At 38.0% G+C, this 18,739-nt stretch overlaps 1 protein-coding gene across 1 annotated transcript; it reads left to right on the forward strand.

The window, feature by feature from the left end:
* The first annotated feature begins 460 nt into the window (after positions 1 to 460).
* On the forward strand, positions 461 to 4,068 carry LOC145787356 (dihydrolipoyllysine-residue succinyltransferase component of 2-oxoglutarate dehydrogenase complex, mitochondrial-like). The gene is made up of 3 exons (XM_082599121.1): positions 461 to 585; positions 1,162 to 1,822; positions 3,586 to 4,068. The coding sequence occupies exons 1-3, from the start codon at positions 461 to 463 to the stop codon at positions 4,066 to 4,068; spliced, it is 1,269 nt and encodes a 422-aa protein (XP_082455247.1).
* Positions 4,069 to 18,739: the final 14,671 nt, after the last annotated feature.

The raw sequence follows: 18,739 nt of genomic DNA on the forward strand, positions 1-18,739 counted from the left end.
TAGGCTACTTTGTTTTGTTTGCTTAATTGCGAAGTAATGCACAGTCAGTTAGCCAACAAGCAAACCTAGCAGCTAGCTAGAAAATAAAAGAAAAATATAAGAGGTCACAAAATATCGGAAAATTCTTTATGTTGTAGGCTACTTTCTGAAGGCATAGTATCAATCAATCATATTATTTTTCGTCATTAACGTGTCTGATGGGACGAAAAAGATACTACTAACTATAATAGTCGATATAGACCTAGTATAAGCATATTAAGGAAATTTATTGAAACTGTGTAAAGAAAGCTAATTTGCTACGTCCCAAGAATTACCTGCAGTAGGCTATAGGCAGCTTTACCATACCGTCCTTATTTCTACTATTAGTCATTGTTTTAAAGGTATTTATGAAAAAGCACTATTGCATTTAATTCTGAAAAATAAACACACATATTTTTGTTCTGGAACTGTAGACACTGCCATGAAACCCGACAGCTTTGGAGCTGGAGCCAGAGCCACGGGTATAAAACCAGTCAGCTCTGGAGCTGGAGCCACTGATGTAATATCTGACAGCTCCGGAGCTAGAAATGGAGCCATTGTTGTGAAGCATGTCAGCTCGGAAGCCAAACAACTGCAGCTTCTTTGCAACCGTGCTTGAAATACCTACATCATCCAGTTGACCAACAGGGCGAATTGTGAAAACACCGAATATTTTTGCCATCTCGGAAAAAAAAATCTTTTGTGAACTAGTGTTGCGCTACAATAGCAGCAATAAAGTTTAGTTGCATTTTGAAATTCTTTCCTTTTACAAGACAGCTACACTTAGTTGGGATTTCAGGCTACTAAATATTTAATTGGCGTATTAAGAAAAGGACAAATTTTCTAAAAACTAGTTTTTCTTGTTCTGAAAAATTTGTTTTATTCTCAATGTAGACCGAATGGGGTTGGTGGTAGGCCTATTACTGATGTAATAAAAATGATATGTAGGCTACTGTTTTCAATGCATGTATTGCAGGTCAAAATGTCTTTTTATTTACGATTTTTTCCTTATATCATAAAGCAAGTAAAATGTTTATCATTTTTTTCTGCTAGTCAACGATCGTTTATAACCATTTCCCCATCTTTATCTAAAACAAGGCATTGGAACCAGCATGAATTAACAAATACATGTTGTGATCTCAGACTCTTCCAACAACGGTGGTTTTTTTCGTCTCGGCCTTTGCTTGAATTAGTAACTGTGAACTGTCCAGCCTTTGCAGATTCAATTTCAGAAAGAGATGTAAAGTGGGAGAGAGCTGTTGGGGATATAGTTAGTGTAGATGAGATTGTTGTTGAGATCGAAACAGACAAAACGACACTCCCAATACATTCCCCTGTTGCTGGAGTTATGAAGGCTCTGCTAGTAGAAGACGGAACAGCAGTTACATCTGGCACACCCTTATTTCAAGTTAACACAAAGGGTGATAACAATGATAAAACTGCTGATATATCTGAAAAATCAAGAAAATGTACAGAAGTATCATCACAGCCCACTCGTACTAAAGAAGAAAAATCAGATTTCAATACAAACAATTTCAAAATTGTCCATGGATCAGAAGGTTTTGCAATGAACACAATGTCTCGACTTCAACATCGTATTAAAATGAATCGAATGCGCCTTCGGATATCTCAGCGTCTTAAAAATTCTCAAAACACTGCTGCCATGTTAACTACATTTAACGAAGTTGACATGTCGAACATAAAAGATATGCGAAACAAATACAAGGAATCTTTTCTTAAGAAACATGGTGTGAAATTGACCTTTATGTCAGCGTTCATCAAGGCATCAGCTTATGCTTTGCAGGTGAGGCTCAATGAGTTTATACCATCACGACCTTTATACAGTATAAAATACACAGGCCATGCCAACATGCAAAGTTCTTCAAATTTGACTGAAGGCTGATTTGTTAGTGGCCAAAATCGCTAATAGCCTACTATATCATAAGCTGATAGTTTGAGTAGAAGTTAATAAATATAGTTTTTGTGCATATTTTGTTGATTTTGAGTTGCTTTTGTGTTATTGTTGCCACACAAATCATGGGCTAGATTTTGGCTGGAAATCCAAAAATCTTTTGGCAACACTGGTTAGTAGTTATTGCAAAAAAGAAATGTAAAATTAAGAGTTTTGCACTAACAGTAATTTGAGATTCAGTGATCAAACTTTGACAATTTGGATTTTCCAAACTATCATTTTATTTTTAAAATGATAGCTTAGAATTCATAATCGAAATTACATCGGCCTTCAGTCTAGCCTCCAGTTCGCACTTTGTCAAGTATGTGTACATAGATCGCTATGGTTTATACAAATATATATATATTTTTTTTTATATTATAGCCTGTTTCACCTCAAACGGATCATCAGAAGGGTCTTATTCAAATAGATTTTATTTGAATAAGACCTTTCTGATGATCCGTTTGAGGTGAAACAGGCTGTTAAGAATTCAGATAGGTACCTGGAATAACTATATATGATTTAATTCGCTCTGCTTTGCTTTTTTGCTTAGCATTGAGCACTTTTTGTAGTATTAATAGTTTTCATTGTTTTATATATATTTTTTTATATTATATATATTTTGTTACCAACTCAAGAATGCTAAGTAAAAACATGTTCAATATCTTTGTTTGATTCTGGATTGAAGATTGTTTATTTCAATACGAATTTTCCACTTTTGACTTGCAAATTATGATTTGTCTATGATTTAAAAACTGAAAATCTCACAAAGCCACGTTTACACATTCTTTAAGCCTTAAAGAATGTGAAAAAAGTGGGCTTGATAGAAAAAAGGTTAAGAACCACTGCTTTAAGGTATATGGTTTTGGAGCTGTTAAAATCTGGTATGGCATCTTTAAAAAGTTTTCAAAACTACCCAGCATCGCACAATAGTTGGTAACAATTTTCACATCAGAATTGCAAAAAAGCCAGGAAAATGGCGTCACATTATATTTGAACAACCCCTTATTACTTGAAGTGGTTCATGATTTCTTCAAACTCAGTGCTGCTAATATTAGATCGTGATCACATAAAAAGATTGCATTAAATCTTATTAATACCGAACGTAACTCAATCTTTGTCTGTTCCCTGCATAGTGCATATGTATTTACAAAAAAGTTTGAGAAAGCCTGACGTAGGGTAACAATAAAACGTTTGAAAAGTCTATGTGTTGTTTTTAGCTTTCTATGTGTTGTTTATAGCTTTTTAATTCTTTTCTATGTGTTGTTTATACCTTGAAAAGTCTATGTGTTGTTTCTAACTTCGTGTAGTGGTAGTAGGCAATAGGCATAAACTGTCTTTGCCAATCAAAGCTTAGCATGTTGTTGTTAAGTCGAAATATAGGCTAAAATTTTATTTGCGTAGTGTACAATATCCTAATGTAGCCTACCCCACGTCTATCTTACATACCGAACATATTTTAATATGTGTGATACCAAATTTATATCTCAATAATCAATATAGGCTACCTAACGCAATTCCATCTTTGTCTATTCCCTGCATATTATTGCAAAATAAAGTTTTGTAGCCTACATATATATATTTCCCAACGACAGCATTCTTTTGCATTTTTCCAGCTTCAACCGGTGATGAATGCTGTAATTGATGATACGTCACATGAAGTTGTATACAGAGATTTTGTTGACATCAGCGTTGCTGTTTCAACTGGTAAAGGTCTTGTGGTTCCAGTGATTCGGAATTGTGAAAATATGAACTACTTGGATCTTGAAAGGGAAATGACTAATTTAGCAACAAAAGCTCGAAATAACGATTTGACTATAGAAGAAATGAATGGTGGTACTTTCACGATCAGTAATGGCGGGGCATTTGGGTCAATGTTTAGTACCCCCATTATTAACCTTCCACAATCTGCAATACTTGGCATGCATGGGGTATTTGACCGTCCTGTTGCTGTCAAGGGAGAAGTAAAAATTCGTCCAATGATGTACGTTGCGCTCACTTATGATCATAGATTAATTGATGGGAAAGAGGCTGTAACTTTCCTTAAGAAAATTAAAGAAGCTGTTGAAGATCCGAGAATTATCTTTCTTGAATTGTAATTTTTAAGTAGTTCAGTATTATTTCTGAAAACTCTATTGCACTTTGTGCTTATTGAGATCATGTTTTTAATATATAGGCTACCGTATGCATTCAATGGCGAGTGGTTAGCGCGTTGGGCTCACAGTCGAAAGCCTGCATGTTCGACTCCAGTCACCCGCACTTGCTGTTGTTTCTCTAGGCAAGAAACTTTACGATAATTGCCTCTACCCAGTGATCGATTTCGAGTAATGGGTAGTACCAAATTTAAGTCATAAGTAAAGTAGACAACCGGAAACAGACATTGCCGTCGGCTGCAGCGTGGGTCAGGTGTACGTCGGAAGGCGTACACCGATGCATAGCGCTCAAGTCCGCTTTCCCGCAATGCAGGATAAAGATAAACAAACAAACAAACAATTGACCCTTACCTTTTGTGCGTTTATAGAGGTTCACACTAAAGCTAAACTTGCATGCTAGACTAAAGCGCCGGCGTCGCAGTTAATGCATGACTGTTGCTGCTTTAGGGTTTTGTGGCAAATAATCTTTTGCAGTAACATTTTCCAAAGGGATACATTATACAATTGTGCATCCGGTCCATCGTAAGACAGGCCCAGCCCCATGTTATATACAAAGCTTTATTTGCAAACAAACGTCTTCTGATGGCATTTGTGTTTCGATTGATACTGTTATCCAGCAACCACAATGCTTTTTCACTACGCTGGATGGGTCGTACTTGGCCTGTGGAATGGCGTACGCAGGGATATCTAAAGAGGGTGATACGAAGGCTCGTAGCGATTGCCTTACTAACTCTAACTCCAGAAGGACGTTAGTTGGTAACTCGTTAAATATGTGGCTCGATCTTTTTATAATTGCAGAAAGTTTTATAGTCCGGCTGGTACAGTCAGCTACAGAAGACAGTTAGCAAATGTTATCGTCGTCGTCGTGTGAGCCTCTGGGGCCTAGGGTCTATCCTTTTACCCCCCCAGATTCACGATGTTCCCGGACTACACTGGAAGGCTACTAGATATTTAAATTATGTTATGTAATATTATATGTCAAGTATATTTAAAGAAGAGTTCTTTGGAAACACAGTTGAAAGGTTACCAGTAAGCTGTTTTTCTTGACAAAACCTTTGTAGCCTATTAAGCTATTGGTGTAAAATAAGTATTGCCTACGGTTAGTTGAATTAACAAGTAGCTTGACTATGAGCATGCAGTGAATATCCAGACCTGATGCTAATAGCGCAATGCAAGTTATTATAACCAGATCTATTAAATTAGCCTACTTTCGGTGCCAATTGTCATTTGACAATAAACAGAAGCCCCTCTATGTTCAGACGTAATAAAAGTATTCGTTTCCCACCCTTTTGATATCCCTGGGTGCACCACCTACACCAGAATATCCGTATTCACTCATCATTCTGCTACACATTGTTCAATTTTAGCAAAATTAACTAACTGCCAACAGTTGTGACGCTGCTTTCACAAAAATATGCAAAAACAGGTCTGTCTCCTTCAGTGGCATGCGAAGGAACAAGCTATTAACCATGTCATTAATTAAGTGTCAGGTACACCAGGCACCCAACGAGATGAATGATCTAGCAACACTAGACGAAATTAGTGCTGCTTAGCTTACCACAATCCACTTTGAATGATCTGCCTAATCCGCAAGGAGAATCATTGTCGGTTGTGATTTCTTTATATCGATTTAATTAGACTCACAGTTTACTTCATGTCAGTCAAAAACTTAGCGAACCTTTTATTTGATTTCTCTTCATGGGATGCAAATTTTCATGGTACGGTACATGCACAGATCTTGTATTTCCGAATTATCTGCTGTAATTATTTCACAAAACATCAATGTACCATGAGACAATTGTTTTATAGATAAACTTGAAAAGGTGATATTTTGATCATTTTGCACTTCTAGTTTCAATGAATTATTACGTTACATGACGCCAATCAGAAATGTATCTAAAATCACTTTTGATGTTTTTCACTCCTGTATCTATAGCTGTTTGATTTTGTCCGCTTTTATCATTGCACGCTATTGAATTAGTTTTTTTATGATATGTTTATGCAATATGTATAAGCTACTACTCTGACGTTGAACAACATTTAATTTTATGAAACAATGTGATTTTACAGTCCAAACATTCTTAAAAATTAGAAGAGAATTGTCGGCTTTACGTTAAGGTAGGACACCTATCATAGCCGTACGAGCCAGGGGGCAGGGGGGCAGCCGCACCCCCGTTGTTTTAAAACGTCGCGAATTCGGGCAAAATCTTGCAATTTTTAGGGCAAAATTTGCTATATGAAAAGTTACAAAATTGCATGAATTAAGAAAAACTATAAATTAATATCTTTTATCTATCAAACTAAGTACAGCCTCTTATTTGCACAAGAAATGTGCCGCAAAATTTTCATTTGGCACACCCGTATTGATGTATTGTATTGCATGGTGATCAAACTGTAGTACGAAATGCATTTAACCAACTACATCATGCCAATTTGAGCAGCCACCAAAACATGTCTCTAATGCTTTTGTGAAACTGCCCAAATCAAAACGCAAAATTTGCTATATAGCTAATTTTATTAACCATAGACAGACAATCGATAACAACTTAATAACATTGAATTGCATAATTCAAAATTAATACAGAAATGAAATAGATACATAATTTCGAACGTTTTCGGCAAAACTTTCTGCCCTCTTCAGGAAAATATCTTAATTCATCTAAACAAAACAATTATTCGTGAAATGTTAATAATAAATGACTGAAATTCAATAAAACTGCACTGACCTGCGTACAAGCAACAACTGACGAACAAACACAAAAGGTGGTAGCAATCTGTCATAATTATGCGGGAGTGTGGTCATGAGACGAGATAGTGAGCGGACAACATAACATAAAATAAACGTAAGCTAATACAAATTCAACAATTATTTTATAAATTCAACAATTATTTTACAAATTCAATCAATTATTTTATGTTATGTTGTCCGCTCACTATCTCGTCTCATGACCACACTCCCGCATAATTATGACAGATTGCTACCACCTTTTGTGTTTGTTCGTCAGTTGTTGCTTGTACGCAGGTCAGTGCAGTTTTATTGAATTTCAGTCATTTATTATTAACATTTCACGAATAATTGTTTTGTTTAGATGAATTAAGATATTTTCCTGAAGAGGGCAGAAAGTTTTGCCGAAAACGTTCGAAATTATGTATCTATTTCATTTCTGTATTAATTTTGAATTATGCAATTCAATGTTATTAAGTTGTTATCGATTGTCTGTCTATGGTTTTTAAAAAGTACCTCTCTACCAAAGCTATAATTTTATTAATTTTCACAAATGCATCGTGTTGATTTGGGCAGCTGAAAACATGAAATTATCTGATGAAACTAATTAGTCTGTTTATGCAACTGCCCAAATTAGGGTGAGACAGTTTCCCCAAAATGAACAAATTCGTTAATTTTTCCCATTTACATAACTGTATCGTTTAGATTTGGGCAACAAAAAAATATGAAATTTCTGATCATAGTCTATTTATGAAACTGCCCTAGTTGGCATGATGCAGTTGCCTCGGCATCAAAATTTACAAAGTCTTTAATTTTTTTCATAATATTAATAAATGCATCATCTTGATTTGGGCAACTACAAAATATGAATTTATATAAATCTGGTGAATACTTTTATAAAACAATTAGGGTGGAGAGGTTACAATACTTTTTCAACCATAAACGGGCATAGCTAAGCAACACCACAACATATAACAAAAAAATGTTATAGGCTAACCTACCTGTTAGGCTAAATGTAATTTTAGCGAACGGTTAATGTTGTAGTTTTGCTTAGCTTTGTTTGGTTGCTTTTATAAAACTACCTAAATTAATATGATGCAGTTGCGCCCCAAAATAAATAAAAAATATTTAGTTTGTTTATGCAACTGTGTCATGTTAATTTCACCAACATTTAAAATGCTACTGCTAAAATATATAGGCCTAATACTCCTAAATGTTACTCCTACAGTCCTACCTACCATGCCAAAGTGCAGAAGCATCGAGCAATGCACAAACAAGGTATCTTCAAAGATGAATTCAGTTGTTCTAGCCTATCTTGATTACTTTGGTAAGAAATTGTAGCTAGCTGTGGTGATCTTGTTATGTTAGTTTTTCACTGTTATCATGCTCCGCATACATCATATTTAGGCAATTTCTATAAAAGCGTGCAGATTTGGGCAAATTTACGTTCTGCCCCCCCCCCCAAATTGTTTGGTTTCTTACGGCTATGACACTATTGCATTTTTATTTAAAAAAAAAGCGAAAAATTTGGCTATAGCGACTTCAAGGTAGCCTAGTTCATTTTATCAAGAACTATGGTTCTATAGTTGCCAGTGGTTTGAAGCCGAAATTCGCAACAATAAGGGAGATACTTAACTTCAAAAATAAGTCCTTCAACCAAATTTGCATAGCAACGCGTTTAAGTCCGTACTAAAACTTTGTACGTGTTATTACAGATATAAACATGTTTGAACAATTCCCTCTTTGGCCACCTAGCAGTATTTTTAAGAGAAATAATCTACAGGTAGTTAAGATATATGTATATATTTTTGTCAAATCCAGATGAGCAATTTTGTGAAGTAGGCTATACTGTATAATGATTGTATTATAAATAGGAAAAGATAGAAAATGCATAGGCGTCCTACCTGAATTGTATTTGGTATTTGACTTATTATAATTTTAAAAGATTAATTATATTTTCCCCTCAAGGTTTGTGTGTGCAAACCATCCCCCATAGCGATTGTTTTGGTTTAAATCTTGTAGTATTTGTTAAGGAGGTAGGCTACCTGCTGCTGCTGGGTGATTTATGACTCAAAGATTTGTCATAATCGGATGTGTAATTCAATTGTAGCCCGTGCATACCTTTCTAATTGTCTTTATGTAGCCCGACAATAGTGCAAGTTAGCGCCCTTTGGTGTGAATGGGTTCTTTTGATGCAATCCCAAGCTTTAATAATTCTGCCAACTTTAGGCTATATTCGACTCCATATTAAATAATATCGTGATGTTACAGTGATTGTGAAGAGACCTATATTTTACTGACAGTATATTTTCTTGATGCCAAATTTATTTGTAGTGTATTTCAGGGCGCTTGGTTTCAATTGAGAATCTTTTTTTCCAGCATTTTTTACGAAACTTCATTTTATGAGAACTGTTGGTACCGTATGTATTAATTTTGTCAGTGTCAGACTGTCTGTATGCAAACAGTTAGTGCTGTCATTAAGTTTGAATTGAATTCACTTTTTAAGAAAAGCGACTTCATAAAGACAAATGGAGGCAAAAAGCAATCAGGCTGTTTCAGCTTTGCAATGGATACCGTATTTTTCTAAAAGAAAACAACTTGTGATTTGTAGAACTGATTCTGTAAATGTAGAGTTCTTTCATTTATTATAGATTTGGTTCAACCGTGTGAACTCAATTATTATTTTTGTTAATTTGGTCTCAGACTACGCCAAGTTAAAGCTAATAGTTTTATAAGAAAAGTGCTTAATTTAATCAATATAATGTGCAATAGGCCTACTCTACAACAAAAGAAGTTTTGTGACTAGGCCTACTTGAATTCATCACCAAATTTGGAACAATCCACCGTTTGAGACGTTTTATTTTCTCATATACGGAATAATAATGTAAAGGTTTTATTTATTGCCACTCAACAACTGCTAAGATGTTTTTAGCGACAGAGCTCATTTTAATTTTGCATCAGATTTTAGAATGTCGTCACATTATTATCCGACTTAGCCTATTCTCTCAGCAATATGCAAGAAAGAACACAATCGCGGTACCGTTTTTAAAGTCTCTGGTATGACTGGACCTGAAATCGATCTCAGACCTACCAACACTAGTATATGAAATAAGTTACCACACAACCGAGCGTTAGAATTGTAGACTATATTTGTCTCCATAAACAATTGTGTTCTGAATAGGATCAGTGTCTGAAAATGATGAGCCAAACAACGAAGTTGATGTTAACCATAATATTATATATGCAAGCTTCAGGTAAGAAACGTTTTTCTTCATATTTTTTGTCATGGTTCTAATGCAGGGGTCACCAAACTTTTTTCTCTGAGGGTCGGATTGCTGCGAGATTAACAGCTGCGGGCCGGATGCAAATTGCGAAGATATTGACTGAATTGAGCACAATAAATAACAAAGTCAGCGGTGGAATAGCAAAGTTGTAATGAAAATCGAAAGGTTGCTGGAAAAGTTATCCCCTGCTGTGACGCTACAGGGCATCGTGCTCTTGAAAAAACATTACATCTTTCCAAATTTGGCCTGGCTGTCCCCATTTTTGGTGGCCTAATGATAAACAGCAACGTCAGTCCTTTACAAAAAGTTTGGTAATTTTTTTCCTCAGTTGTAGTGTGGCTGTTATTTCCGCAGCACGTGGCGGACCGGATGAAATCAGTTCGCGGGACGGTTCCGGCCCGCGGGCCGTAGTTTGGTTACCCCTGTTCTAATGTAAGCTAGCCGGAATAAAGCTTTTGTTTATTTTCACAAAGCAAAATGTGAAATCTCAGTTATAAAAGTCTATGAAACCAAGTTATGTCTGTCTAAATTTAAAACAATCTACTTAACGGATTTATTTTTCGCTGCCTGCAACTTGTCACGTAGAAGGAAACCAAGAACTTAACTTTTTGTACTGTAAGTTGTCATAAAAACATAGAATTTTGTCTGAAACTTTTGCTTCGGGAAAGGCCGACGGCAGAAGACTATAAGCACCGAAAGGTTGCCAAATAGTTTAATAAAGCTCAAGCTACCCTTCCGAGTAAACCGATTAAATTAACAAAACAGTAACAGGCTTAACTGCGAAAATCAACACTGGTCTGCAGCAAAAGTGTTTTCAAATCAAATTTACTCGATTTTGGGTAAAAGAGAACAATAAATTCGAAAAATGGTTGCTTCAATTGAGTTTTTCAACCTAGAAAATAAGGCTGATTTATAAAGTTTAGCAAAATGTTTTTAACAAAACAGCAAATGTTTAAAAAATCTCACGTAGGCTATGTTTGTTTATTGTTTAAGATTCTGTTCAAAGTTTACATATATTTATCCATCTACAGTCTCCATGCTACGGATTTCGACCAGCATGATCAAACAGAAGTTCCTAGAGCAAAAAAGGTAGCATCTTCCAAAGTGGTTCATAAAACCCGCAAAGGCAGGTCCTGCGACTATAGGGTTATATATGGAGAGTCCTGTAGCCTAACTCAACTCGCTTGAAAAAGTCATGTAGCCTACTATTTTTGATCCTCCATCTCTTATCCGTTTCATGTTGCGCTATTGTCATTTTTCTCTGCGAAATCGGAGTGTCTAGGGAGCTGACTTTGTTCAGCCCCCATCTTATGGAGATGCCTCAACGTGGTGTAGAGGTGAACCCAGGCTGAAAACTATACTCACTCCTAGAAACTCCTGGGGCTAATAGACACACTTAAAAGTCCCCAGCGCCAATTGTTTGGCGGAAGAGGGCAGTGTCTGACGGGCAGGCATCTTGTAAGGCGGGCCTCGATGAACAGAGCACCCGTCAGCCCTTTGCACCCAGTTCCCCTGAAGCTGCACGTTTCAATATAATTGGACCGCAGTGGACATGGAGCTGGCCAAGAGTGTGTGCGTAGCCCTCGCGTAGTCACGACCACCTTAAACAACCAAACAAGCGAATGGCCTCTGTCTCAATTTGGACCTGGACCAAACAAAGCCCCATGGCGATGATATCACGGGTAACGGGGGCAGGCTTGGTAGAGTTGGAAGCCTCCAGCCCGGTTCACACATTAGCGGCGGATCTATGATGATCGTCTCCCAATGAACTGCGGTGACATTGGGTTCCGGTATAGCAAGACCCGTGTCTGGGCTGGCCTATCTAGGATTTCCCGCAACCCACCCCACATGGGAAAGTCTCTAGAAAAGGTGGGTAAACATCGACGACGACGACGACGACGATTGTCATTGTATGAGTTTTTTGGTAAAAAATGTCAAATGAAAAACTTTGAATGCCTGCGCTTATTGAAAAATTTCTCTGTTAAGAAAACAAAAGTAGCCTATCAATGATGATAAATTTTTTAGAACAAATGAACATGCAAAAGTTTGATTCGCAATCGGAAAATTGGACAAACACGACTGTAGCCCACCAGAGGCGTTTAGCGGATTTTTTTTTTGGTGTGGGCCAAATAAGTATAAATGCACAAGTGAATGTGCCTGGAAAGGAGCTACTGAAGGCGGAACACCCACAGTTAGATCTGAGAGGCTCTTTTAGAAAATTTGAAAAAAATACCCATTCTGAGAGTACTTTTAGCCAGAACAGTAGGCTAAAACTTTATCAAATGATGCTGTAACAGAGTGTAAAATGTTTATTTAAAGTGTTTGAGGGAGGACAATTGCCTCCTTTTCCCCTTTCTGACTACGGCCTTGTTTATCAAAGCAAACTTATTTTTCAAATTTTCAGGCTACATAGTCAACAGGAATCGCTTAATTCCTTTGAATCATGTTGTTAAAAAGGTAACGCACCATATGACCGGTGCATTTTTTCTTTCAGCATGAAACCTAAACTTTTAGATTCACTAAATAAAGCCAAAGCAATGCCAATTTATGACACTTTGATCACTTAAGTGATAACCGAATGTCAAGACATCAATCAAGCTAAACAATTAAAAAAAACATTTTGTACGACCTCAAAAATTTACAAAATTAGGGTACAGTAGGCTATGTCAAAATCAGCCAATCAGCTCTCTTGTCCACAAAAAGATGAAAATGATTTAAAAAATGCGTAAATAAATTTTACAATCGATTGAGTTTCGCTTTTAGCAGCATGATCGTTGCTTACTTTACGGTTGTTGATCTTTGGACTTTGTCTTTGAACCACCCACCAGAATTTTTGAAGCACTGCGGCCTTATATGTCTTTTCTGGCTTACAGACTTTGATTCCATCTGTCTCAACCACAACACAACTCTTAAGATATGGCGGAAGGCAGCGTGATTGCCCAACTCCAACCGAGAAAAAAAACGTTGGAAGACCCCAAGAGTTATCGTCCTCTCTCTCTCCTCTGTAGGCCTATCCCCTACAACATTCTTGAGTGGCTCATTATGACACGCCTTGAACCAGTCATTTATTTGCAACTTTCCACAGAAAAAGCTGATTCCCGCCACAGGCGTTGTGCAAATTTACAACTAATCAAACAACTAAGTTGACTAATAACATAGAGGATAGTTTCCATAGAGGCAATAAAGCCTGGTGATATTACACTTAGTAGCCTAGACTTAATTGTAGTAGACTTAACAGCTGCTTATGGCACACTGTGGCACCAGTGCCTAGTGCTTGAACTCCTACAAAAGATTCCTGAGAAACAGCTTGTTTGCTTTCTCGCTGAAATTATAGCAACCGCACATTTGTGTTAAAAACTAGCGACGGACAATTAAGCCGCCCCTATCGTCTAAGGAATGGCGTTCAACCATAGATATCTTACATATAGATATGCAACTCAGCAATCGTGAATTATCGTCACGCTCGACTGACTTTATGGACACAATCAACAATCAAGGTTGCCAGCTTGGCTAGCGTATCTATGGTAGGCTATTAATGAACGGTTTGGGCTTGGCGAGTGGTGGCTTTTGAGCTCCTTTGGAATATTTTGTTTGGCGTATATTTCAAGTTTTCACAGAATAGCCTACTATGAAAAATCAAAACAACAATCTTTCTTCACGTAGGTTACCGTATGCAACTTCTGTTTCATGATAGTTGTAACTATCATTTAAGCTTATTTCCCAGTGACTCATTAAAGCTTGTTGTAGGCAGTTTACAAACCTGAGATAGAGGGGCGCCGGAACGATTTTAGGGTGAGATATACGGTAGCGATAATGCTGAGCAACTCGTTCGTTTTCCCGCTATTAGCTATGAAAGTCGAAATGTGAGACAGATGAATAATTGCAATAGCTTGAACAAGAAACGAAAGGTAAATTTCACATTCACAGCATCACAATCTGCTGCAAAGTATAAAATGTGTCCACGGGATAATTTGTGAGGGCCTACTGTAGGCTATAGGCCCTATAATTTGGCTAAAAGCGAATAGCAGAAGTTGTTAGCCTATATTGCAAAATGTGCAGTAGCTTACATGACCTTAAAAGGGCACCATTGCTTCCCATCCAGAGAAAATTTGAGGGCAGGGGGCATCCTCCCCCCTGCTGAGACAGCTTCATTAGCATCACGGATCCAACCGCCAAACCAAGACAATTTTAATGTTTGGTACACACCATAACTAGGCTACCAAATGCTATAGCACAGCTTTCGGTAGCCAGCAGTAACTTTCATTTTGGTAACACTCAGTAGATTAATTGAATAAAACTTCAGCTTGTCCTGGAACTACAGCTCCAAAAAAGGTCTTTACCTACTTATCAATGGTTGACAGGCTTGTTGTTAGGCATTGTCGGAAATTTTCAAGCATTTTCAGGGGTTGTCAGGCATTGTCTAGGATTTCCAGGCATTGTTGATCATTATCAGTGGTTGACGGGTTTGTTAGGCATTATAGAACATTTTCAGGCATTTCCAAACATTTTCAGGGGTTGTCGAGGAATTTTAAGAGTTGTCAGGCATTGTGGAGTAACTACTTTCAGGCATTGTTGGGAATTTCCAGGCATTGTCTAATGTCTAGCCTCTAGGATTTCCAGGCATTGTCGATCAATATCAGTGGTTGACAGGTTTAGTAGTCATTATGGAACATTTTCAGGCATTGTCGAACATTTTCAGGGATTGTCGAACATTTTCAGGGATTGTCGAGCATTTTCAGGGGTTGTCAGGCATTGTAGAGTAGCTACTTTCAGGCATTGTTGGTAATTTCTAGGCATTGTCTAGGATTTCCAGGCATTGTCGATCATTATCAATGGTTGACAGGCTTGTTGTTATTGTCGGAAATTTTCAAGCATTGTCAAACATTTTTAGGTGTCAGGGGTTCTCAGGCATTGTAAAGTACTTTAGATTCTTTCTGGCAGGCATTGTCGGCAGTGGCGTAGCTAGGGAATGTGCCGCCCGGGGTGGATTTAGATTTTTCCGCCCCTTTAAGAAAAGGCATGTGAAAACAGGCCCGGATTTAGGGGGGGCAGAGGGTGCAGGTACCCCGGACCCCCCGACTTTTAAAGGGCCCCCCTACGTGAAAAAAATGTGATTTTGTGTTATTTTTTTTCTTTTAGCTTTTGTGGTTTCTGCAAAATGCTGTGCAGTGCGGGATTGATGCTACTGTGGACGTCGAGGGGGTGTTTCGCACCGTAGGCGAATTTTTTTGCACGGGGGCCCCTGATGTAAAAGTGACCCGGGCCCCCCATCAGTTAAATCCGGCCCTGTGTGAAAATAAAATGCGTTTTTTATCATATTATAATCAAAATCAAAAATGGTAGTCTGAAAGTGCCGCCCCCAGACGTGCCGCCCGGGGCGGTCCGCCCCTCTCTCCCCCCCCCCCCTAGCTACGCCACTGATTGTCGGACATCTTCAGGCATTGTCTAGGATTTCCAGGCATTGTCGAACATATTCAGTGGTTGATAGGTTTGTTAGGCATTGTCGAGCGTTTTTTTGGGTTGTCGATCATTACCAGGTTTTGACAGGTTTGTCAGGCATTGTCGATACTTATGATAGCCAGGTCATTTAAACGCTGCTGTGTTTGTGTATACCGTAAATACGTTTACAAGCTACGCAAAATAGAAAGGGATCATTCTGCTGCGCATGCAGAGCTGGGAATAAAAATGCATGAAAATGTTCGACGATACCTGACAAACGTGTCAAAAACCAATAATGATCGACAATGCCTGGAAATCCTAGACAATGCTAGGAAATGCCCAACAATGCCTGAAAGTAGCTTAATCTAGAATGCCTGACTACTCCTGAAAATGCTAGACAACCCCTGAAAATGTTCGACAATACCTGACAAACCCGTCAACCACTAATAATGATCAACAATGCCTGGAAATCCCAGACAATGTCTGGAAATTCCCAACAATGCCTGAAAGTAGCTACTCTACAATGCCTGACAACCCCTGAAAATGCTCGACAATCCCTGAAAATGTTCCATAATGACTACCAAACCTGTCAACCACTGATAATGATCGACAATGCCTAGAAATCCTAGACCAGGGGTCGGCAACCTTTCTTCAGTCGCGGGCCAAAACAAAACTGCGCAGATGTCAACGGGCCGTACAAATTTTCCATTTGCACTTCCGTTTTCTTTACTTTTCATAATATTGTTAAAATTGGCGTTCTTATCAGAGTATCTCCATATTTAGCTACTATAGGCTTATATAGATTAATATAAAGAAAAATAGTAACAATTGGTAACGAAAAACACCAAGTACTTTATTTATTGACAGCACAACATTAATGTGATATTTGATGTTGTTTCCTGCTAGAAAGTTTCTGAAGGTCAGGTGATAGGTTGGATGAGGCAAGAATCATAACATCTTGCAAGTGGTCATCAGTAAGTTGTGTTCTCAACTTGCCGTTAAATATACGGTTAATTGACTATTACTAACGCAACTCATGTAGCCTGCAACTAGCATGCAGTAAATAGGCTAATATAACCGGACTTCAAGGTGAAACTGCCAAGTACCTTGATGCTACCTTCTGCAAGCTTAAGCTAAATTTTGCCCCAAACTTAGTGTACTATAACAAAGCGACCCGTGATCGATAGGTCGCTGGTACAAAGGCGCTTTGTGATAATTTCCTATGCTTGGTGGATTCTAACAAGTAGCAAATTCTTCAAAGACAAGAATCACTTGTTGAAAAAAACGGAAAAATGGAACTGGGAGTAAATTATAACTCTAAAAAATAAAGTAATTTAAAAGTCTGGACCGGCTGTCACTAAAAAGGCCAATTCCTGCTTCCTAAGCTACACATATTTCTAAATTATCAACCTTCAAACAAACTAATTCTTAAAACTTCAAATCTATCAAACTATCTGTCAGGCCTGCAACGTCGCTTTCTCTAAAATGCAGTTCGCAGAGAAAGAATATCAAGGAAATTCAAAATGGCGACAATGCCCTAACTAAGCATTGTTGCGGCATAAGTACACAGGCTACGTGATTACAAGTGAGCGTTACGGATAAATATGGAAAAGTAAAAATTGCGAAAGTTTTACATAACATTTAGTAATCTTAATTCTGTTATGTAAAACCAAATGGCAGCATAAAATAATGGGATGTTCGTTTTGGCCCGCCAACTACAATTTGCAAAAATGCTGCGGGCCGGATAATTTTGCTTGGCGGGCCGGATCCGGCCCGCGGGCCGTAGGTTGCCGACCCCTGTCCTAGACAATGCCTGGAAATTCCAAACAAATGTCTGAAAGTAGCTACTCTACAATGACTGACAACCCCTGAAAATGCTCGACAATCCCTGAAAATGTTCGACAATCCCTGAAAATGTTCCATAATGACTACCAAACCTGTCAAACACTGATATTGATCGACAATGCCTGGAAATCCTAGATAATGCCTAGAAATTCCCAACAATGCCTGAAAGTAGCTACTCTATAACAAAGCCTGACAACCCCTGAAAATGCTCGACAATCCCTGAAAATGCTTGACAATGCCTGAAAATGTTCCATAATGAGTCTGACTACCAAACCTGTCAAACACTGATATTGATCGACAATGCCTGGAAATTTCCAACAATGCCTGAAAGTAGCTACGGTACTCTACAATGCTTGACAACCCCTGAAAATGCTCGACAACCCCTGAATATGTTCGATAATGCCTGAAAATGTTCGACAATGCCTCACAAGCCTGTCAACCACTGATAATGATCGACGATGCCTGGGAATTCTACACAATGCCTAGAAATTCCCAACAATGCCTGAAAGTAGATAGCCTACTCAACAATATCTGAAACCCCTAAAAATGTTCGACAGCCCCTGAAAATGCTCCACAAGCCCCCAAAAAGCCGACAATGCCTGACAATGGGTATTTAGAGGCAGTGGCGGCTGGTGAGCTCTAGAAATGGGGGTGCTGCGTGTTCGTCGAAGGCGAATTCAACAGAAGGGGGTCTGGGTGCCTCCCCCAGAAAATTTTGAAAAATCACATTTGATTAGGTACATTCTGAGCGTGAATTCAGCTCTGAATTGTGATAAAAGTTTAAAATAAAACTGGCTTATTTAAGAGTTTCGCAAATGCGTAATATTTTGAAGGGGACGATCGACAAACAAATGTGAATAACACGTTCTAGCTATTGTGCTGTCACAACATCTGAGCACGACAGTCGACAGGGTAATGTTACTCACTTGGTAAAACAATGTTAGTAGGCCTATTAGTAAAATATTAATATTCATTACATTAGCCTGACCGGTCAGTCATAAACAACAGCTGCAAAGCTTAAAACCAAACAAGTGGGTTAGTCGTGTTAACAACGTTTAAAAGACCAAATTAAAAATGCCAAACAAAAAATTTTTGGGCAAAAAAACAACAAAAAAGGCCAAAAAACTGCCAAATTTTGAAAAAAAGCTAAACAGGAGCTTTTTCATGCCAAACAACAAAAAAAATGCCAACCTGGCAACTCTGAATGTGCTGTTTGAAACGCAGCGCAAGCGTTTGCTATTCGTTTGTACAGGCAACTAAAGAAAACACGCGGCTCGTTGACGTCACGATCGAGTGTTTGTTTTATTGTAACCTTGCGCAAAAT

Source organism: Aplidium turbinatum, chromosome 1 (assembly GCF_918807975.1).
Source record: "Aplidium turbinatum chromosome 1, kaAplTurb1.1, whole genome shotgun sequence".
In the NCBI taxonomy this organism is placed as follows: Eukaryota; Metazoa; Chordata; class Ascidiacea; order Aplousobranchia; family Polyclinidae; genus Aplidium; species Aplidium turbinatum.